The sequence below is a fragment of the Rattus rattus genome, chromosome 1 (assembly GCF_011064425.1).
Source record: "Rattus rattus isolate New Zealand chromosome 1, Rrattus_CSIRO_v1, whole genome shotgun sequence".
NCBI lineage: Eukaryota > Metazoa > Chordata > Mammalia > Rodentia > Muridae > Rattus > Rattus rattus.
Window position 1 is genome coordinate 205,935,969 of NC_046154.1, and position 23,101 is coordinate 205,959,069.

The 23,101-nt window shown below is 47.7% G+C and overlaps 2 protein-coding genes across 20 annotated transcripts in view; both read left to right on the forward strand.

Moving 5' to 3' along the window:
• Positions 1-12,951, forward strand: part of R3hdm2 (R3H domain containing 2) — a 128,007-nt gene extending 115,056 nt beyond the window's left edge. For 10 of the 18 annotated variants that reach the window (XM_032913907.1, XM_032913892.1, XM_032913876.1 and 7 more), the window contains 7 exons: positions 224-378; positions 2,244-2,344; positions 7,059-7,228; positions 8,678-8,837; positions 10,645-10,742; positions 11,065-11,149; positions 11,937-12,951. In XM_032913907.1, coding sequence (XP_032769798.1) covers positions 224-378; positions 2,244-2,344; positions 7,059-7,228; positions 8,678-8,837; positions 10,645-10,742; positions 11,065-11,149; positions 11,937-12,277 — 1,110 coding nt within the window. In that variant the 3' untranslated portion in view covers positions 12,278-12,951. The remainder of the gene's footprint in view (positions 1-223; positions 379-2,243; positions 2,345-7,058; positions 7,229-8,677; positions 8,838-10,644; positions 10,743-11,064; positions 11,150-11,936) is intronic. The other 8 variants (XM_032913844.1, XM_032913931.1, XM_032913862.1 and 5 more) reach the window with 1 other exon arrangement.
• Positions 12,952-15,440: 2,489 nt separating this feature from the next.
• Stac3 (SH3 and cysteine rich domain 3) lies at positions 15,441-23,101 on the forward strand. Of its 2 annotated transcripts, XM_032914001.1 has the most exons (12): positions 15,441-15,886; positions 16,829-16,990; positions 17,229-17,493; positions 17,721-17,818; positions 18,014-18,077; positions 19,089-19,186; positions 21,499-21,565; positions 21,749-21,801; positions 21,997-22,082; positions 22,244-22,295; positions 22,375-22,512; positions 22,677-23,101. In XM_032914001.1, exons 2-12 carry the CDS (start codon positions 16,925-16,927, stop codon positions 22,773-22,775), a joined length of 1,086 nt encoding a protein of 361 aa, XP_032769892.1. In that variant the 5' UTR covers positions 15,441-15,886; positions 16,829-16,924; the 3' UTR covers positions 22,776-23,101. The 2 variants fall into 2 exon arrangements, with proteins under 2 accessions (XP_032769892.1, XP_032769900.1); XM_032914009.1 differs by lacking the exon at positions 15,441-15,886 and having other exon boundaries at positions 16,239-16,990.

The window sequence follows — 23,101 nt, forward strand, 5'->3', positions numbered from 1 at the left end:
TGTGTGCCCAGGAAACAGTTGAGAGGAAATCAGAGCTCCTTCCTGTGTCTGCTGTCTCAGGGTGGTGGTTAAGGGGAGGTTGAGACGGCTTTGGGAGTGTTTGTGTTGGCACATGAGGACTGCTGGAAGAGACTCCGAGTGGAGAGGGACTGTGCTGCTCTAGCTGAGCAGCCTGCGGGTGAGCTCGTAAGATGACATCGCTGCCCATGCTCTTCCCCACCAGGTCCCAGTGGGCAGTGAATCACAAAATGGGGTCCAGCCGCCTTTCCAGCAGCCCATGCTGGTCCCTGCCAGCCAGTCTGTTCAGGGAGGCCTTCCAGCAGGAGGTGTGCCTGTGTACTACAGTGTGATCCCACCAGCTCAGCAGAATGGTACGAGGTGAGGACTGCCCGAGAGCCAAGGCACATTGCCCACTGACCTTTACCAATTGCCACACCGTCCTTTTGTCTCCACCGGTCTAAGAAACCCAATATTAACCCCAGCCAATCTCCTGGCACAGGGGCACACGTACAATCCCAGCAGCACTTGAGAGGCTAATACATGAGGGTCACAACTTTGAGACCAGCCTGGACTGCCTGGTGAAACCCAGTCTCAAAAGTGTGTGTCGTAGGAGTCATTCTCTTTCTCCTCATTGATTTGATATTCACATAGAGCTTTGCAGCAAGAGCTGCCTGCTTCCAAAACACCAATTAGAATGACCCCAGTGGTTGTTAGTCCGGTAGCCAGACTCAAAACTGTGAGATAGGGACTGGTCTTCATTAAAACAACAAATTTTACCATATAATTATATAGTCTTCTCTTGCTGTAGAGATAGTGCAGATAGGTCATGGCTGTAAGATCATTGTAGTGGAAGAGACATCTTGAAAATAACATAGCATACTACCCTAGTTTTGTTTGTTTCTTTGTGAGACTTTTTGGTTCAACTACATAACCTAGGCTGGCCCTGAACTCTGGGTCTTTCTACCTCAACCTCTTGAGTGCTACTGAGATTATAGGTGTGTAGCAACATGACTGTTTCTTTGGGTTTTGTTTTTTTCTTCTTCTTGATTTATTTTTAGAAACAGGGTCTTTGCTCAGGCTAGCTGATTTATGGTTACATGATAAAACACCGTGCCCTAGCGTGTACTCGTGCGTTCTCTCGCTCTCTCTCTCTCTCGTGAGTGTGTGTGTGTGTGTGTGTGTGTGTGTGTGTGTGTGTGTGTCTGTGTCTGTGTCTGTGTCTGTGTGTGTGTCTGTGTGTCAAAAGGGATGATCGTGGGACATACTCAAAAGGCAAAAGTGGATGATGGATAGAACTAGAGTTATAGGTAATTGTGAGCTGCCTCGAGTGGGAGCTAGGAGTTGAACTTTGCTCTTCTGATGGACCAAAAACTGTTCTTAACCACAGAGTAATCTCTCCAGCCCTCTAATTGGGTTGGATGGTTGGTTGGTTGGTTGGGTTTGCTTTTTGTTTATTTTGCTTTGGGTTTTGTTCAGTTTTTTGAGACAGGGATTTCTCTATGTAGCCCTGTCTGTCCTGGAACTCCCTCTGTAGACTAAGTTGGCCTTGAATTTATCTACTTTTGTCTCTCGGGTGCTGGTATTAAAGGCATATATAACCACGCCCACTTTTTTTTTTTAAATGAAGAAATTCAAGCTAGGAATTTAACAAACCTACACAAAGTCACAGAGGAGCTGGATAGAAGTGAACCTGACTAGAATTAATGTAGATCTAGTTGTATGTGTCTCTGTGTGTACATCTCCAGTGTGTGTTTATCTGTCTATGTGTGATATCCATGTTGTTTTGAGTTTCGCAGTGTTCTTCTCCTGTGTGTCTTTAGGGATCCCCAGTGTTAACCATTGTGTACGCACCCTCAGTCACTCACCCTTTATAGTTGTTTTTACTCCTTTATCTAGCACTGTGGTCTGACCCTGACTTGATTTGGTTCTTTTTTGTTTTTAAAACCTCTGTATATTACACATGTGTGTGTTTGGTATTCCATATTGTTAGGAAGAACATGTGCTTTAACATTCCATATTTAGTGCAGATTAGCAGCTTCCTAATTGAAAGATGATCAAGTACAAATATATATAATTAAGTTTCAACTGATGAGTGATTTTAGAAATTGCCTGGTAAATTGGTCTGGGAATGGCTTGTAGCTGCCTCTGCTTCCCACAGGGGAGGCCTAGGAAGCAGCAGCTGTTTGTCAGAAGCCATGTCTCTCCCTCTGTCCCATTACCACTCCTTTCTTCTCCCCTCCCAGCCCTTCTGTGGGGTTTCTGCAGCCTCCTGGCTCTGAGCAGTACCAGATGCCTCAGTCTCCCGCTCCCTGCAGCCCACCACAGATACCACAGCAGTACTCAGGTAGGAGCATAAAGAGTCTGGGGTGGGCTCGGGCACTGGCCAGGGCATGCACTACTGAAGGACTTGGATGATAAAGCACTGAAGGGTTCAGAGGTGGGCTTTGATCTCATCACCAAGGCCTAAGTCTTGACTAGACAGTGTAGTGAATGCCTTGATCCTACCTCTCAGACGGCAGAGACAGAAAGGTCCTGGTTTCCTTGTGCTTTTATTGATGCCTGTGTTCTATACTCACTGTCAGAAAGACCCGTCTCCTGCACTCCTTTAGACAGCGTTTTCTCTTTCTCCTGGGAATGGGAAAAACAAAGCTGAGAAATGCGTTTTAAAGCATCATGGATCTGTTTAACAGGTTTTAGTGAGTACACACATGCACTGTGGTATTTCTATTCTGACCATAATCTATAACGAAATCTAAGACTCAAGAGTGAATATTGTACTGGAAGTCATCATAGTCCCGGGACTGAAACTTGGGGCTTTTGCCTTCGTGTACCCCATAAGCTCCATCTTTGTGCTCTATCCCTTTCTGTTCACAAAGGAAATTGCTTTGTGTTAAATGGCTATAGGACTCTTCAAAGGGGCCGACTATGCCTTGTGAATACATATGGCTATTTGGTCCTTAGCTGTCTGTCCCCAGCATAGGAAGGTCAGGTACCTTGTCTGTTTCTCCCTCAGCACTCCTACACAGCACACAGCACAGTTAAAGAACCTTCAGGGCTTTGGAGCAGAAACCTAATCCATACTTCACTCTGTTGGATGTGGTGGTGTGGATAGACCTCCCTCTTTTGGTGACAGGGAGCCATTTGGCTGGTTTTCCCATTTAGAATGAAGTGCTTTCACCTAAGATGTTTTGTACTTCTGCTGTTAGATGCTTTGGGGCAATTACAGAATTAATCTTGCTCATATATATTTCACCTTTAAGGTGAAATGACTTCTGGTTTCATCTAGACTAAACGGGGACTAAAAGGTTTTAAATCTATCCACCCTTTTATTACGTGAGTGAGCTCTCTGACTGCCTCTTCTGTCTGCCAAGGGCACTTGGCCTTGAATGTCCCAGTAGAATATGGAAATTGTAGAAACTAGCTCCAAGAATTGCTGTATACTATGTTGGTGCTTGGCACTGCACAGCATTTCCTCTCATGTTTGTTAAGATCAGTGTGTGTGTGTGTGTGCATAAGGATATGCATGTATGTGTATTGACCTCCTTTGTGATACATAAGTATATTTCTTTGGTCTCTGGTATCTGTTGTTCAATATAAAAAGGTCTTGGATCAAAAGCAAAGTCATAGGAAATAGTTATATATTGCTTACTTGGTCTGGTACTAAGCCAATTAAAACATCTTCTGTTCTGGATACCAGAAGCACTAAAGATCAGGGTGAAAGAAGAAAGTAGTTTGGACTTCCCAGGTCAAGGAAATGAGGAAACCTCCCCCATTGTCTGTTCTCCTTGCTGCTTAGGAATTTCTCCCCATTGCATTTCCTTTCTTCCCTGAACTGACCTATACTTTTGGCAGTCTGTGCCTTCCCTCAGTCCTATATCCTAACTTATGACATAATGTTCACATAACCATTGATGTTTAAATGTCTACTGTCTGCTCATGGGAAGTAAAGACATTTTTAACAAGAAACAAATGTCTCTTATACTTTCCTTTCCAGTTTACTGTTAACTTGGATTGGAAAAGAGATGGCAGGGTTGGCCCATAGAGGCCACCCTCACCTTCAAAGGACAGTCACCCCGCTCTCCTCTCATGTAGCAACACGGTCACTTTTCCAAAAATAAAGGCGGGGATTAGGATTGGCTGTTCCTGGAACAACTGCTGTGGTTTATTAATACCTTTTTGTAGTTGCCCAGTTCATCTGAACCTTAATTTTGCAACTTTAATGCTACATAGAACTTTTAACTCCAGGAAATACTTTGTTGCCATGAAAATGATGGCTTAGGTCCCCTGAGGTTTATACGGGACAAGTACACAGAGACATGGAATGACAGTGACACCAATACACAGACTCCCAGCTCCCAGTGACACAGCAGCATAAACACTGCTGTACAGAGAGAACCTCTCACATTCTTACTGGTTCAGCTCAATACTGAGGATATTCTCCTCCACTTTAGAAAGATCTTCCTCTCCCCTGCCAAAAAAGGGTAGGGGCTGAGGAGCCAAGATACAGATTTCTGTCCTGTAATTTTGGCTTCATTTCTTTTTCATAGATTTGGTCCCTGCTGGTGAGGAAGAATTCCTATCAGTTTTCAGTTTTCTCTCTCAATGATCTTAAAAAAAAAAAAAATCTAAACAAAAAATGAAAACCAATTCTGCCAGACATAAATGTCATCTGCTTGTATTTATGTGGTTTGCTCTGCCCAATCGACCTTTCTGCCCAGGTTTAATGATGCCACTTAAAAAGCCATTCACACGTCCCCTCTCCTTTCTTAGCTCTCAAGCTGAAATTGATTTCCTTACTCAGCCCCCTTCTCCCTCTTCCACCACTCTCAGCCCAGTCTCCTTCCCCAACCCAAGGAGAAGGAAGTGCTATCCCTGGGCAGTGGGTTTTTTTTTTTTTAATTGCCATGTCCATTAAGAAGTAGGGACAGTTCAACTGTTAACAGACGCCACCTGCTTTGGCTCGAGGAAGAGAAGCATAAAATCGGCTCATCAGTTGAGTAGTGCTCTGTGTCCTCGGTTGAGTGAAGGAACAACGCTCCAGGCCAGCGGGGGAGGATTCAGAACAGAGACTGCAACCAGGAATCCTGTCTTTATTATTGTTGTTGGAGTTAGAGAAAATAATATAAGGACTTTGCTTTTCCTCCCTCCTGTACAGCCCTCAGTAGCTCCTGTGTGTGCACATTGGTATTCAGAGGCGTTTCCTTTGTCCTGCTTACGCTCTCATCACATATACCCTGGTACATGCCCCACCATTCCCAGCCCAGGGCATTAGGCTCCAATTATGAGCTGCCTCCCCGAAAATCTGATTTTTTTTTTTTTTTTTTTTTTTTTTGGTTTGGGCCTTGGGTTGCAATGAGGAGTTTGAATAAGGTCAATTGCAGTGTTGTTGGTAGAGGATGTAGGTAGGGCTGTTAGGATGGGAAGGTAACATGCCCGGAGCAACTCTAGCAAGCAGAGAGTTGTTACAGATGCATAGCACACTGCAACTGTGCAGTTTCATGTGGCCCTTTCTGTAAGCCACACTGATGGATGCCCTTCCCCTTTGTGTGGTGGATAGGAAGATACCAGGCTATTGAACGAGGTATTTGTGTTTTCTGGTTTGGTGAACCCTAGAGGAAGGAGTATACAAATGGGCCAGAGAATAAGCTCAGATACCTTCTGTGTCTCCTGAGCTAGGACCTTCCTGTCTTTTACTTCCCTGACCAATGCTCCCACCTGAGCGAACACTCACCTCCAGCATGACTGGTATCCAGAGGCTGTACCATCGTAGTAGCAGTGTGGTAGCGGCAGCACTGCAGCAAGCTGTTGAGGTAGTAATCCCAGCTCCCATTTCTCCACCACTATACACACCAGCTCAGCCTTGGCTGGAACACAGCTAGGCAGGTCAGACGTTGACATTCAGTGCTGTATAGTCCCATGTGTAGAGTCAGAGCCCCGCCTGTTCCTCCTAGCAGAAACTGTCCATGAGACTGCTTCTCCCTCTTTACCTTCTTTTTACCATAAAGAAGATTAGACTTAATGTTCCTCCTCAGTGTGTCCTTTCCCTCCTCCACCTGCTGGATAGAGGAAGTAGCAATGGCTCCCAGCACCAAACCTCATAGTCATATCTAGTTGGGCCCTGGAGTCTGCCAATGTAGCCTTCAGTATGGCCATTATCCTTCTGACTACCTTCCTTCAGAACCTCCTGCTTCACTCTTCCTACCACTGGACCTCCATCACCCTATTTATTTAACCAGTGCACGTACAAGGTGGGCTCCACAGAGCACTGGTCCTAGCCCAGCATCTGTAGGTACAGTCCAAGTATCCTACCAGAATGTACCTCAGACTCTGCATTGTTAGTAGACCATCCTTTCAGTGAGGACAGTGACCGGGCTTGTTTGTGGTATATTCAGGGTCCAGCATAAGTACTGGTACATTGCAAACATGCAATAAATGTTTGTTAAATAAGCTTCTTATCTCTTAGTGGTTTTCCTACAGTATGATTATATCTTAGCACCTCAAAATTATTTCTCACTTTCTGAATATGACTTGTGCCCTCTGCTTCAGCTGTTCCCAGACTTAACCAACTGGTGACAAACAGTGCTTTGTAAGGTGGTCCAGTGAAGCTGTGAGCTTCGCTCTTTCCCAGAACAGATTGTGCTGGCATTACCTGCAATCCTTAGCAGAGAAACTTGCACATGCCTGTAGCCCTGGCCCATGACCCAAACCCAGACACTGATCCCACCAGCACTGCCCCCAGACATTTCAGCAATCTGACCTGGGTGTTTGGTAATACTCAATTTGGACAGAATAGAGTAGTTTTTCTGCCAATCATAACAAAATGCCCCTCAGCAGGTGAAGGGCAGGAGAACACTGGCATCTGGAGCCATCTCTCCTCCACTCAACCGCCACTGGTCAGTGGGTGGGGGTGAGAATCGGAAGCCAAATCAGCAACCGTCTCAGATTCTTGGCAGGACACAGTTAGAATGGCCCTGAAACAAGTGGGTGGATTTGCTTGCTGGCTTCTCTATCCAGAGATAACTCTACTTCCCAACAACTGCTTTCCTCCTGCTACTCAGGAGTGTCACCTTCTGGACCAGGTGTGGTGGTCATGCAACTGAATGTCCCTAATGGACCCCAGGCCCCCCAGAATCCATCCATGGTCCAGTGGGGTCACTGCAAATACTACAGTGTGGACCAGCGTGGTCAGAAGCCTGGAGACCTATACAGTCCTGATGGTGACCCCCAGGTAAGTCCAACCTTTGTCATTTGTTTTGTTTCCAGACAGGGTCTCACTATGTAGCTCTGGCTATCTTGGAACTCACTGTGTAGACCAGGCTGCCCTCAAACACTCAAACTCACAGAGATTGGCTTGCCTTTGCCTCCGCACTGCTGGAATTAAAGGGATGTGCTACTATGCCCAGTTCAACCCTTGCAGATCCAGATTCTTCTCAGGAAGAAATCTTCATGTCATCAACCGAGCAGCCTCTCTTACACATCTTTCTCCAGATGCTTTAAGGGAGAAAAATGAGAACAACAAAGTGAGTCCTCTCTCAAGGAACCCAGTTATGAACGAGTTATAGACCACATCAGACATGCTTAGAGCAGATTCTACATGGCCCAGGGATGGCTCAGCAGTAGATCACAAGCTCTGGGCTGGAGTAGATGACATCTGAAGAGCCCCCGGTTGACCTCTAGCCTCCACGAACATGCACATACACAAATACATACACACATGTAGGGGGCCCCTGGGTTAAAACTTCCATAGTTTGGCTCCAGGTTTATTTTTCTTGTACATTGAAACACAATAAAACTTTGGGAATATGTTTCCAGGTGACAATTATCACAACAGAGCTTTAGGCATATATACATAGAAACTACTCTTACAAGGACAACATTTAATTGGGGCTGGCTTACAAGTTCAGAGAGTCAGTCCATTATCATCAACGCAGGAACATGGCAGTGTCCAGGGAGGCATGGTGCAGGAGGAGCTGAGAGCTTTACATCTTCATCTGAAAGCTATGAGGAGACTCCCTTCCAGGCAGCTAGGGTGAGGGTCATAAGCCCACCCCACAGTGGAACACCTACTCCAACAAGTCCACACCTCCAAATGGTGCCCCTCCCTGGGCTAGGCATACTCAAACCACCACAGATGGGTTCTATTGAAGAACTCTTTCATAAGGGCAGGTTCCATTCACTGAGAGACTAAGCTCAACATAAAGGTATAAACAGTGCCCAGGATTTGGGGTGATTCAAGGATGACTCCATAGAATAGCAAAGATCATGAGGTCGTCAGACAACATCCACTCAGCCTTCTGGGTGACCAAGCATCAGTCATTACTTAAAACCCTTTGAAGAAAATAGGCCTTTGTGTTTGCCAAGTCTGGCTGGCTCCTCCAGTGCTTTCTCTATGCTGAACCTTCTACACACATACACATATAGTCTGATCAAGCGTGGGCACTAAAAGTACAGGGTAGGGCTGTGGGGATAGGTGAGTGGTTCACTGCCCGCCTAGTATGCAAGAAGCCCTGGAAGTCAGAGAAGTACATAATGACACAGATGAATTAGGGAGCAGTTGGAAGAGCAGTCTGACTTGGGCAGTGCTTACAAGAGAGTTTCTTGACAGTTGTAAATTGGAAGCCATGGGAACATACAAAGGGTAGTGTGTTTATGTGATATGTGCTCTTCTCTTTCACAGACCAACGCACAAATGGGCAGCAGCCCCGTCACATCTCCTACCCAGTCTCCAGCACCCTCTCCTGTCACGAGCCTCAGCAGTGTCTGCACCGGACTCAGTCCCCTGCCTGTCCTCACACCATTCCCCCGGCCTGGAGGTCCCGCACAGGGTAGGCGGTCAGGTGAGGGTGGGCTGCTCTGGAGCTGAGCATCCATATTCCATTACAAGGTGGAAGGCTAAAAGACAGCAACAGGCAGGGAGCACATCCTCCCACATCTGCTGAGGCAAAGGACGCCACCTCTCCTGCTGCTCCTCAGTCCTGACCTCACCCTCCGTCACAGGCTTGGTGTTAGCTAGGAAGTGTGAGGCTTTGCTTTAAGATTGTTTTGCTAGGGGCTGGAAAGATGGCTCAGCGGTTAAGAGCACCTGACTACTCTTCAGAGGTCCTGAGTTCAATTCCCAGCAACCACATGGTGGCTCACAACCATCTGTAAAGAGATCCGATGCCCTCCTCTGGTGTATCTGAAGACAGCTACAGTGTACTTATATATAATAAATGAATAAATCTTAAAAAAAAAAAAAAAAAAAAAAAAAAAGAGATTGTTTTACTAGGCATGCCTCAGGAAGCAGAGGCAGAGGAGGATCTCTGAGTTTGAGGCCAACCTGTATACAAAGTGAGTTTCAGGACAGCTAAGGCTGTTACACAGAGAAATCCTGTCTCAGAGGGGAAATTTTAAATTTTATTTGTTGTTGGGGATTTAGCTCAGCGGTAGAGCACTTGCCTAGCAGGCGCAAGGCCCTGGGTTCGATCCCCAGCTCCGGAAAAAAAAAAAAGAAAACTAAATTTTATTTGTTTATGTGCATGTCCCTGTGTAAGTTTATATATATTTTGAACTGGACTCACACGCAGTTGAAATATTGATGTGGGTGCTGGGAACCAAACCAGGTCCTTTGCAGGAGCTAAATGCTCTTAACTGATTAGCATCTCTCCAGCTCCAAGAAGAATGTGATTTCTAAACAGGCAACAATGAATTTCAGTTAAAACACCTGGGTTTCAGCTCCAGGACAAAGTAGCTTTGTGATGTTGAACAAGTTACTTAAACTTATTTTTTTTTTTAAAGATTTATTTATTTACGTATATGAGTACACTGTCGCTATCTTCAGACACACCAGAAGAGGGCATCAGATCCCATTACACATAGTTGTGAGCCACCATGTGGTTGCTGGGAATTGAACTCAGGACCTCTGGAAGCGCAGTCAGCGCTCTTAACCATTGAGCCATCTCTCCAGCCCGTTACTTAAACTTATAAGTAGATCTTAGTTCCCTCATCTGTAAAATGGGGTTAAGCATATTTAAGATGGAAATAGGTTCATTGCTTTTTACTTTGGCCATTATAAGTAATCTAAAAATAAAATTAAGATGTTGTTTAAAAACTTCAGGGGTTGGGGATTTAGCTCAGTGGTAGAGCACTTGCCTAGCAAGCGCAAGGCCCTGGGTTCGGTCCCCAGCTCCGAAAAAAAGAATAAAAAAAAAAAATTCAAAAAAAATTTTTTTTTTTTTTTCAGAGCTGGGGACCAACCTAGGGCCTTAAATTGCTAGGCAAGCGCTCTACCTGACCTAAATCCCAACCCTCAAAAAAATTTTTAAAGATTTATTTATTTTATGTATGAGTATAGTGTTGCTGTCTTCAGACACACCAGAAGAGGGCATCAGATCCCATTACAGATGGTTGTGAGCCACCATGTGGTTGCTGGGATATGAACCCAGGACCTCTGGAAGAGCAGTCAGTGCCCATTGAGGCATCTCTCCAGGCTGTTTAAAAACTTTAAAGTACTCTGAAATAAGTCATTGGTGAGTAGTAAGTTACACAGTGCACATGGTGGGAAAGGTAGGAGTAGGATGCGTTGCTGTCATCTCCAAAGCCGTGGTCTCTCATAGACAGGCTGTGAGGCTCAAGCTCCTGAAGACCATCGTTCTTACTCCTCAGGTGACGGGCGCTATTCCCTGTTGGGTCAGCCATTACAATACAATCTGTCCATCTGCCCTCCCTTGCTCCATGGCCAGTCAACGTATACGGTGCACCAGGTAAGCATGCCCACGTCAGTCCTTAGGCATCAGACTCCCTTCTTATCTGGGCCCTGCCTGTGAGTCATCTGCTTCAACCAGCTAAGTGGACACAGGAGAAAACAGAATGGACGAAGCAGAGTTTTACCCTAGTCTTGTGCTCCTGATTCCACCCAGATGCCTAGAGGGAGAGGTTTTATGTCCCACTCTCTGGGAAATCTAACTACCTGACTGGGTAGGGTCCACAGGGTGGGGTGCTGCTCCCCAGTGTCTAGGGCAGACACTGGGGCATAAGGCAGTCAGTGTTATTCACTTGGAGTGAGAATTATATTGGATGTTGAAGGGACAGAGTGGATTGAAGCATGGAAACCGAGGCAAGAGACAAGCACTCAAGTCTGCCTCCACTGACCTGGGGACAGCGGATGTTGGTAAGTTGCAGAAATCTAAGCCCAATCCAAGTGGGAAAGCCTGCTGAGTGTGGGGGAAATGGAGTCTTTTTTGCTTTGCTGCAGAGCAAGCAGAAGATAGAGAGATATAGTGTCTGTGTCCCTGAGCCAGCCATGCAGGTCTGGAGGTAGGCCTTCAGAGACGTTTGGAATAGCACAGTATGGGTGGCTAAACCTCTTGTTATCTGTTATCTGCAGTCTCCTAGAAACCCTCCTGTCCCTAGTCTAGGGCCTCTCCCCCTTGGCCATCCTAGACCTGATTTGGGAGAATAGGAGAAGGAGGAAGGAACTTTCTTCCTCAGGCCTTCCATGCCTAGCACTCAAGGTCTTTGGGATTCCATAGTGTACAGCTGTTGGGAACTGCTGCCCAGGATAAAGGAGGTCTCTGTCTATACCAGCCTCTGGGTGGAGAGGGAACTGCAGGTCATACTTCAGGTTGAGCCACAGAGTTCACTAAAGGTTACTTAGAAAACTCCATGTCACAGCAGTGACTCTCTATAAGGAATGCAGTTACAGATCAGAAACCTGAGCTTCTAATTCTCAGTCCCTTCTTACTTACATCTCTGGGTTAGGAGAAAGGAAGGTTCATTTTATATTTCTGGCTGCCCTGTACCCCACCATCTGGAGGTGGGTAAGTTAGGCTGATCTGGGGAGGCTAAGAGGGAAGGTAGGGCTTTTGAGGGCTTTTTGGGTACAGGTTTGGTCAGTGACACAGCCAGGCTGCTGTCCAGTCTTTACTCACAACCATTTGTCTCTCCTCCCCTTTCAGTGCTGGGAAGGGTGCTGGAGGTGACTGATCTCCCGGAAGGAATCACCCGCACAGAGGCAGACAAACTCTTCACACAGCTTGCCATGTCTGGTGCCAAGATCCAGTGGCTTAAGGATGCTCAGGGGCTGCCTGGTGCAGGTGGGGGGGACAACAGTGGGACTGCTGAGAATGGCCGCCATGCGGACCTCGCTGCCTTGTACACTATAGTGGCTGTGTTCCCCAGTCCCCTGGCTGCCCACAATGCCTCCCTTCGCCTCAACAACTCTGTGAGTCGCTTCAAACTTCGAGTAGCTAAAAAGAACTACGACCTGAGGATCCTGGAGCGAGCTAGCTCTCAATAGCTGGAGGCGGGAGGGGCTGGCACAGTAGGAGCAAGGGCCAAGCAGGGAGCCGGAGGCGGATTGGGCCAGAGCTTACCACATTATGGCTGAAGAGAGAAGCAGACAGATTCTCACACCGGCACAGGACTCCTTGACATGGGACTCCCTTGCCATGGGTCCCCCTTTTCCCTGATTGGTCCCCTTCTGTCTCCCCCTCCTTCCCATCTTCTATCATTTTTTAAATCTCTTCTCCCACCATGAAATTAATTTGTTTCATATTTTTGGCTGAGTAGAGTTGAGAGGGCTCTGCCCTCCCCTTCTCCCACTTCATCACCAGCCCAACTGCCCTTCCCTCTTTTGGTCTTCATGAATATATTTATATGGACATAATTAAGAAAAATAAATTGATTTCCCCATTCGTTCAATTCCCCCACCTTGTCTCCCCAAACCCCACAGAGTTAAAACTTGGGACTCCCCCGACCCCTGATCCAACCCCAGAACACTTGTATATTGTTTGTTTGAGGTTTGTGCCACCACAGTAACAGACACAGTATTTAATTGCACATACAGATGTTTGCTGGGTTCACTGTAAATTTTATTTAATCTGGTTTTTTGTTTGTTTGGGGAGTTACTTGGGGGGAGGTTGGTTTTGTTTATAAATATAAAAAAAGCAAAAACCTGTCACTGGCCATCAATCACTGTCTGACTGTTTGTCTGTGGGTGTGGGCTGGGCTAGAAGCTCTGAGTAGGCCCAGCCCCGCAACTGCTGAAAGGGATCGTAGCTTAGGAAGATTTCCCCAGCATGTGCACATGTTTCCTAACCTCTTCTTTCCGGCCTCTCCTCTCCCCTGTACACAATTCTCAACAATGGCTGAGTCTCTGGAAGTGTGGTCTGTGGTTCTCAAACTCTGCAAACCACTCTTACCAAGCAATGGCTCCTCAACTCTGGGCCTTTGTGTCCTCCAGAGCCTCCTCTTGCTCATTAATTGTGATATTCATTAGAGCCTGACTACTGAGTTGGGCAAGTCCAGTCCAGAACTAGGTCGGGATGCTGGCCTCATTTCTGTCCACCTGATCTTCTGAAAACCTTCAGGGATGGAGAACCTGCACCTTTAATCCTTAAAGGCACAGGGTTGGGTTCTTGGCAGAAACACAAATGGCTGTTGCTTATAATAAAACCACCTGAACTCGCAGGGCTAAAATGCTGTCTCAACGAAGCTCACTCACCTGTCCCATCCTGTCCCGTCCTGTCCCTGTCCCCTGCAGTGCACAGAACTGAGAATCAGAAATCACCACTTGCAAGGTAGAGCTGTCTGGAGGAGAGTTTCCAGCCTGCCTCAGTGCTACAACCTATTAATCCCAGCACTGAGGAAGCAGACAGGCAGACATCAGAGTTTAAGACCAGCTTGAACATAGCACGATCCAGGACAAGCAGGCCACATGATGAGACCTTTCCAAAACAATCAGAATCCACACCCAGTCAGAACCTTAACAGATGACCTGCAGAATAGAAAAAGCTGTGTCTCCCAAGAATGCAGCTGCCCCCTTGGCCTTTCCATTCCCATGCTGGGTGCCTGAGCGAGAGGTGGGACTGCAATTAAAATAGGTTAAAACAGGTTGGCTGTCTTCTAGCATTTACAGTTCTCATGGGGAAGGGAGCATTCTTTCCAGAGGATAAAAGAGGGTCAAGATGGCTCAGTGGGTAAATGCTTGCTACCAAGCCTGAAAGTTTGATCTCAAGATACGTAGAGGAAGGGAAGGAGAGAACTGACACATTGTCCTTTGGCCACACGTTAGAGGGCATGCTCCAGTCAGTATACACATGCAGTTTAAATAATAAACAGCCACATTCTTAGAAATAAGCCTCACTGTAGAAGGCAGCTGTGGGCTGGCGAGATTGGTTAATAGCAGGGGTTTTGCGTAAGCCTGGCCACCTGAGTCCAGTCCCCAGATCCCATGGGGTGGCAGGAAAGAACTGACTGCAAGAGTCAGTCATCCTCTGACCTACACACACACCTGTGCTCACACACGACAGACAGACAAGACGAGAGGACACAGGCAGCTGCAACCTTTCCAGGCTTAACTATACTTATCGGCTCCTTGGACCACTGAGACCAACCTGACTTTTCTTTAAAAGGTTCATTTATAGGGGTTGGGGATTTGGCTCAGTGGTAGAGCGCTTGCCTAGGAAGCGCAAGATCCTGGGTTCGGTCCCCAGCCCCCCCAAAAAAAAAAAAAAAGGTTCATTTATTTTTATTTTATGTGTGTAAGAGGTTTGCCTACATGTGTTTATACACACCATACCTGCCTGATGCTTACAGAGACCAGGTGTAGGGCCTCCAAAACTAGAGTTGCAGAGCTCTGTAAGCTGCTGTGTGGATACTGGGAACTGAACCCAGGTCCACTGGAAGAGAAGCTGGGCCATCTCTCCAGCGCCATAGCTTTTGGGTTTTGCCACCATCTTTTTCAGTAACATACATTCTCTTCACTTTTTTTTATAAATTTATAAATTTTTATAAATTTACTTACCTATAACCTTCATGCCAGAAGAGAGCATCAGATCTCATTACAGATGGTTGCGAGCCACCATGTGGTTGCTGGGATTTGAACTCAGGACCTCTGGAAGAGCAGTCAGTGCTCTTTTTTTTTTTTTTTTTTTTTCGTGTCCAGGAGAGAGAGAGAGAGAGAGAGAGAGAGAGAGAGAGAGGAGAGAGAGAGAGAGAGAGGAAGAGCGGAAGAGGAAGAGCGGAAGGAGGAGGAGAGGAAAGAAGAGTGAGAGTGAGGAGGAATAGTGAGAGAGAGGAGGAAGAGGCAGTCAGTGCCCTTAACCACTGAGCCATCTCTCCAGCCCCCCATTCCCTTCATCTTAAGGACAGGATTTAGAGGGGGAAAGGGAGAAAAATGTACCTGTGCACTTCAGAAAGTACTGCATACTCTGATGAGCTGCAACTGAAAAAGTCTTGTGTGGTTGACAGAATTCTGAGTCACACCCTCTTCTCAGCTCCTAACCTTTCCCTGGTCTAAAGTTTTAGTGTTAGCTAGGCACGGAGGCACATAGCTTTAATCTCAGCACTCAGAAGACAGGCAGACCGATCTCGAGTTCAAGTCTGGCCTGGTCTACAGAGCAAGTTCCAGGACAGCCAGGGCTACACAGAGAGACGCTGTCTGGGGGGACGTGGGGGAAGGAAATAAAATCCAAGAATATGACTAAATGAGCCCAGGGAGAGTAGAATTGGAACGGTTATTTGAACCTTAATGGGGAGAGTATGGGGCCTTCATTGTCAGATCTAAAGTTCCCTCATGTAACTGTGTCCTGAACAGAAGTTCCTTTCCTGCTGTGGGTATAGCTTAGTGGTCCAGCACACAATTAGCATGACAAAACCCTAGGTTCAATTCCTGGTACTTGGGAGTGGGGTGGGGTGCTACAGTGTTAGGTAGAAAATGCCCCTTCCTGATAAGCCAGTACTGACCTGCTTGGGTGTAAACACTCAGAGAAGAGCAGCTCTGGGGGGATGGGAGGAGTCAGGGTCGAGCCCTGCCCCAGACCTCCTGGTTCCAATTTCTGCCTGTCAGCTGTGCTCTCAGCTGTCCACTGTCCTCCAACTCTGTCACTTCAGCTCTACCACCACGGTGAGAGGTTCCAAGGCCTACTAATACAGTCTGCGTAGCTGGTGTGGGTCCAGAAGGTTGCAGAAGGGGGGCTTACCCTGAAGAAAGAGGGCTGGCCCTCCCCAGCAGCACCATCGAGGTCTTAGGGACGCCCTTTCCACAGTGAACTGATTTAGGGAGTCTCAAAAGTAAGTCGTCTCTTTATTACCCTTCCATTTCTTCTATCCTGAGACTGTTGGGCTTCTTCGTCTCTCTCCCCACCTGTAAGTAGATTGGGTTTTTTGAAGTGAAATTGTCCTAGTTCAGGAAAAGCCAAGATTGGGGGAGGGGGTAGGGTGTGGTGGGGTCCAGGGAATGGAGTGGTAAGGGAAGGAAAGAAAGGCTCATCTTACTCTGAAAACCTAAAATAGCTGAGGCCTAAGGCAGGCCAGGAAAGGACTAGGCACAAGGCCCCCAAAGCTCAAGAGAGGGGTAGGGGAGGGCAGATCCCAGGACACACCTTCATACATGCAGACGGGTTAATGGTGTTAACCAGGTTAAACCTCCTGAATCCATTAGAAGATGTATATCTTCAATCAGGACTATCTGTAGGACAGCCGTTCTCAACCTGTGGGTCACATATCAGATATCATGCATGTCCGATATTTATGTTACAACTCATTACAAATACATAGCAAAATTATAAGTTGTGAAGTAGCAATGAGATCATTTTATGAGTCACCACCACATAAGGAACTGTTTTGAAGAGCCACAGAGTTAGGAAGGTTGAGAACTGCTGCTGTAGGAGAACCTAGAAGCCAATGGCCTTGAGCAGCATACTGGATTTGTAGACTCTCGGGCTGTCCCTTGAGGTAGAAAGTGTCAGTTTAAGGAACTAGCTGGGAAGTCTTTCCTCTGTTGGACATTTTTGGGGGGACTCCATAGAATCTGTTCAGAAGCTCTGCCAATGGCTATTTAGTCAAGTTTCTCCCAAACCCTCCCCTTCAAGGGCCACCCTACTGTGCGGCAGGAACACTGGGATAGAATTAGATCTCATAGTGGGGTCCAACCTCTTGTAGGATGACAGAAAAGGAGGTGGTGGAGTCCCCTCAGCCCCCCTTTCCAGGAGAGACTCCGCAAAGTGGGGTGAGTGTAGACCTGTGCCCACAGTTGGGGAGGGGTCCGAAGGGCTGGGAACCATCACAGCATCTGAAGGAAGCTGCTTGGATTGATACCACTTGTGTTCGACTCATTAATTATTGGGCCATCCAACTCCTGCAACACCCAGTCCCCTAATCCCAGGGACACTGCTTTCCCATGATTGGAAAATGGGAATGGAACGTGACTGTCACTTAACGTTGGGTTTCCTTCACCCCTTCCTCAGCTACAGCGACTGAAGCAATTATTCAAGAAGGGCTCTCCAGAGACAACAGAGATGGAGCCTCCCCCAGAGCCCCAGGCCAATGGAGAGGCAGTGGGGGCTGGGGGTGGCCCCATCTACTATATCTATGAGGAAGAAGAAGAGGAGGAGGAAGAGGAAGAACCACCCCCAGAACCTCCTAAGCTTGTCAATGACAAGCCCCACAAGTTCAAAGATCATTTCTTCAAGAAGCCCAAGTTCTGTGATGTCTGTGCCCGGATGATTGTGCGTGAGTCTTGAAGGGGAGCAAAGACAGTAGGATGGAAGGTTTGGGGGAAGGACAAGACCTAGGAGAAATGTGTCTGTGAGACACTGTGGCAAGATCCACCCTATGAAAATACTGAGGTTGGCAGTGTAGGGTCCCAGAAGAGGGCAGGCAGATCAGAGCTGAAGTAGCCTGGGTACAAAGGAAAAGGGGGCCTCCAGAACCTCACTCAAATGTTCTCCCCCTCAAAGTCAATAACAAGTTTGGACTCCGCTGTAAGAACTGCAAAACCAACATCCATGAACACTGTCAGTCCTACGTGGAGATGCAGAAATGCTTCGGCAAGATCGTGAGTAGTGAGACTCTGGGGAGTGAGAGCATGGAAGGGAAGGTGAAGGTCATCAAGTACTTCTTGCTGGCCCCCAAAGCCATCCCATACATTGGCTTTCTCTTACTCTAAGAAGGGCTGAGCACTCACTTGTTGTGGGTGGGATTCTGAACCCTGCCTTGCTACTTCTAATGCTCTCCGCCTCTCGTCCAACAGCCACCTGGTTTCCGTCGGGCCTATAGCTCCCCACTCTACAGCAATCAGCAGTATGCTTGTGTCTGTAAGTGCGAGTCTAGGACCTGAGGGAGGGGGCGGGCCTCCAAGGTGGCGCCATACCACCCCTTAGGAAAATAAATTCTGAAACAGAATCATTCTCTTTCCATAACTCCCCCTCAGTCTAGTCTTTCTACAGTCACTTCTGGATGCAATGATTAGTTCCCTTGGTTTATAGCTCAGAGAGACGGGAGTGAGCAGGCCAGAGGTAGAGACAAGGATGGAACCTTAGTCTGCTTCCTGTAAACCATTTCTGAGCAAGGACAAGGATTTAGACTGTTTTTACCCTGTATAGAGTGACACCACATTTGGGACCAGCTCATGAGCTATGGATACACACACACACACACACACACACACACACACACACACACACACACACCCCCCGCCAGACAGTTTCCTAATCTAGCATCCCTTAAAAGTGTATTCCTTGAGGGCGCATTGATGGTACGGGCCTTGAGTCCAGCACTCACAAGGCAGAAGAGCTCTCTGACTTCCATATGTAGCCAGGGCAGCATAGCAAGACTGTCTCAAAGGAGGAAACACAGTAACAGGCCTGGTTCAAAGTCCATGTTTCTTCTGGACACTTGATGGGCACAGAGGCTGAAAACGCTCAGGTTTATTTGGCAGAGAAGCTGGATTCTGTGAAGAATGTGGGTACAAAAGAACCTGCCGGTGCTAACACCCCAGCTTGCACACGTGCCACTTAACAGAAGGGGAGAAGCAGGACAGTAGTGATCCCAAGCATGTCCCACCTCCCAAGAGACTTACCAACACTGTCTTTCCAACACTGCCTGGAAGGGGGTCCCATCACAAGGCATTCCCAGTGGTGGTTTAGAGCCCTTACAGACTGGTGACCCAGGTGTTACACAGCCGCCCTCCCCTCTCCCTTCCATCTCCAATCCCCAACAAGCCCTGCAAGCATCGGATGAATCCAGATACCCCTCTGAGGGGGTCTCTCCTCTAGGCTCTCTTCTTCCTTCCCAGTAACGTCGTCTTCTTCCTCCCATCCCACCAGCTGCTGCCAATCGCAATGACCCTGTGTTTGAAACCCTACGCGTCGGGGTGATCATGGCAAACAAGGAACGGAAGAAGGGGCAGGCAGATAAGAAAAATGTAAGCACCTCATGTTCCCACAGAGGCTCAATCCCAAAGCTCCATGGGTCAGGTCATTTCCCCCTCAGGAAAACTGACAGAAACTATGGGTCCTCTGCCTCTAAATGGTGCAGCATAACCAGACAGAAACATTGCTGAAATTAAATTTTGTGTGTGTGTGTGTGTTTATACACCTCACTGTGGGCCTCTGGTGAGAATTCCTGCTGAGAATGTAGGTCAGTGGTGGAGTACTTAACTCCTGTGTGTGCGCGCATGTAAGGCATCTTGGTTTAATACGTAGTCCTAAAAATTAAACTGACTTCCGCCATAGAGCATACTTCCTCAGTTCCCTTCTAGGACTGAGAGATTTGCACAGGAGGCTGAGTCCAGGCCCTGGCATTGCTGCATTACAGGCAAGATCTGTGCTTTTACACTTGGAGGAGAGAATTTGTCATTCCAAGTGAGGAAAGAATTGTAGAGCCAACAGGTGTCCATGAAGAACTTCTGGTATGAGTGTTCATCTTGTGGATGAAACTGAGGTACAGAGACACAGGTCAAGGGCAACCTTGTTGTCTTTTATGATAGACTTTCAAGGCTGGTCATGCCAGAAATGTGTTTGCCTGGGCAAACGATTAATTTCTCCCTGGATAACCTTATGAACTAATATGAAGGGTGTTAGTTAAGTCAGTCCCAGTTCTGGGGTCTTTGTGGGCACCAAGCATGCCCATGGTATACAGACATCCATGCAGGCATACATATAAAATGGAAATAAAATCTTTTGGGGAGGGAGAGCAGCAAGCACTCAACACCACACTCCACCAAGCCCCTCCACCCTTTTTAACTGAGACAAGCCTCCTTGTAAGTGACTATGATCTTGAACACCTCTGACTGGTCCACTTGCCTTACCTTCCCAGGTACTAGGATTACAAATACATGTCGCCACACCTGCTTTGTGTGACAGAAGGGACCAAAACCAGGGTGTCATGCGTTCTGGGCAAGCATTCTGCCAAATAAACTACATGTCTAACATACACATCGTTCCATCTGCTCCAAGGGCCTTGCTCTACAGCACAGGCCTCCGTAACTTGCTTTATAGACAAAGCCTTGGACTCAGGCTTCCTGTCTCAGCCTCCCGGGGCTGGAACTGGAGGCACACACCACCTCGCCAAGCTTTAATAACCTGAAGTCTCATAAGAGAAAATTTACTTTTCTTGGATTGGAAAAAACAAAAAGACTGCCCAGAAGCAAAGCTAGAGATCTGATGTCAAAACAGCTGATAGAAGGCTTGGGTAGAGATAACAGCCTTCAGTCGGCCAGCTGTGGTTCAGGGAAAACACCCATTTTCTTAGAGCCTCTTCTCAACAAGGAAACATGAAAAGTTGTCGCCAGATAGGTAAGGTGAGGCACACCCGTCATCCCAGCACTGGGGAGCTGGAGACCAGGAAATAAGAAATCCAAGATCAGGGGTTGGGGATTTAGCTCAGTGGTAGAGTGCTTGCCTATCAAGCGCAAGGCCCTGGGTTCGGTCCCCAGCTCCGAAAAAAAGAAAGAAAAAAAAAAAAAAAAGAAATCCAAGATCAGCCCTGGCCAGGTAAAGTGAGGACAGCTGAGCTGATGAGACTGTCTCAAATCAACCAAGAGGAGAGGAAAACAGAGAGAAGTGTGCTGTACCCCACACACACACACATGCCTTTTCTTACACATTGGAGTATTGTTAAGCAGACAGTATAATGAAGGGCCTGAAGCCTGGTCATAGGGGTGATTTGAAGGGACTAAAGAGTACTGGGGAAGAGAAGCCAGAAGGCATATGTCTGCTGTCCTTGGATATTTAAAGGGACCCTGTTTGGGTCAACATTTAAAGCTCCAGACAGGGCTGGAGAGGTGGCTCAGCGGTTAAGAGCACTGACTGCTCTTCCAGAGGTCCTGAGTTCAATTCCCAGCAACCACATGGTGGCTCACAACCATCTGTAATGGGATCTGGTGCCCTCTTCTGATGTGTCTGAAGACAGCTGCAGGGTACTCATATAAATAAAAATAAATAAATCTTTAAAACAAACAAACAAACAAAAAAGTGCCAGACAGTAAATCAAGACAAAGAATTTTTCAAATCGAATGGGTTGTATTGTAAGGTAACAAACTCCCCGGCACAGTATGGGTGACATTCTTGAATTCTTCTGGTGGTTGGACTAGATATCTAGGTGGTTGGAGTGATCTCCAAGCACTCTCCCAGAGCTGAAGTACTATTGCTCTACTACTCTCTGGCCTGCCTGGAGAGGCAAAGGGAACACAGGATCCCAAGACAGCTTGTCTCTAACTCTGGTGTCCCCCTCTAGCCTCTGGCAGCCATGATGGAGGAGGAGCCAGAGTCAGCCAGGCCAGAGGAGGGCAAGTCACAGGATGGTGAGTGTCAGTCATCTGCATCCTCAGGAGATGGGATGGGGTGTAGTGGGGGTTTAGCCGCTGTCTAGCAGGCAGAGAGAGAACAGCTGAACCCAGGGTGAGAAAGGTCCACCAACGCAAGTGGGAGGAGTCATGGATGCTCTCCTGGAGACAGAAGCAATTTGTCCGTATTTCCCGCCCAAGGAAACGATGCAGAAAAGGACAAGAAGGCTGAGAAGAAAACACCTGATGACAAAGTAAGTCTTTCCTCCCTGTAGAACCCTGGTCTCTTCCCAGTCAAAGTCTGACTTCATTCAGAGCTCTCCCCATCACCCCCTCCCCCACACACAGACACACACACTCCGCACTGAGACAGACACACAAACCAACACAGCCCGCTCCTGGAAGAGGTAAATAGAGTCTGGTAACCCACCACCCCCTTGTACCCCCAGAACAAGCAACCTGGTTTCCAGCAGTCTCATTACTTTGTGGCTCTCTATCGGTTCAAAGCCCTGGAGAAGGATGATCTGGATTTCCCGTGAGGAGCCTTCAAGGGAGGCGGGAGTGTGGGGAGCACTGAGGAGTAAGAGATGAGTTCTCTGTGGGAACAGAGGGGGGCAGAAGGGTAGGTGCCCTGCCTCACAGCCAGGCACTGGCATGTGAATGTAAATCACAGGGAAGATCTCCTTTCTATCCCAGACCAGGGGAGAAGATCACAGTCATTGATGACTCCAATGAGGAGTGGTGGCGGGTAAGACATGACTACCACCAAGGTGGGAGACAGGTAGTCTAGAACCTGAGATCTTCAGCCTATCCACTGCCTTCTCTAGGGGAAAATCGGAGAGAAGGTGGGCTTCTTCCCTCCAAACTTCATCATTCGGGTCCGGGCTGGAGAACGTGTGCACCGTGTAACCAGATCCTTTGTGGGGAACCGCGAGATTGGGCAGATTACTCTCAAGAAGGACCAGGTATCTCGGGTGCCTTAACCTAATCTCAGGCCTGGTCGCACCTCTCCATCCACACACCTCGGAGGAAGATCCTAACCCATTAGTGTAAACGACCCTCTCCAGCGTCCCTGCGACCATCTTTCTGTCCTTAATTTTTCCTATTCCCCAATCCTTTAAACCCCTAGATCGTAGTGCAGAAAGGAGATGAAGCTGGTGGCTACGTCAAGGTCTACACCGGCCGCAAGGTGGGGCTGTTTCCCACCGACTTCCTGGAGGAGATTTAGGTGTACTGGCGCCTGCTGGCGGGAGACACCCACGCCCCGTTCTGGGCGGGGCCCAGTGCGGGCTGGGGAGGGAAGGGGCAAGGGGATGAGGAGGGTCGGAAAGGCCCACCAGAGCATAATGACGTTTCTGGGGAGGGTCTGGCTCCTACCTCTCCCCTGCCTAGGGCTTCGGATACCTGGTGCGCTGAGCATCCTGCACCGATAAGGCCCACACTTCAGGTCCATCCAAACCTCAAGAGCTTTGGGGTGAGGGTGGGGAAGCATCTCCATAAGGAGGGGCAGAGCTGTCAAATGTTTAGAATTTATTAAAGTTTTGACAAAAGTTA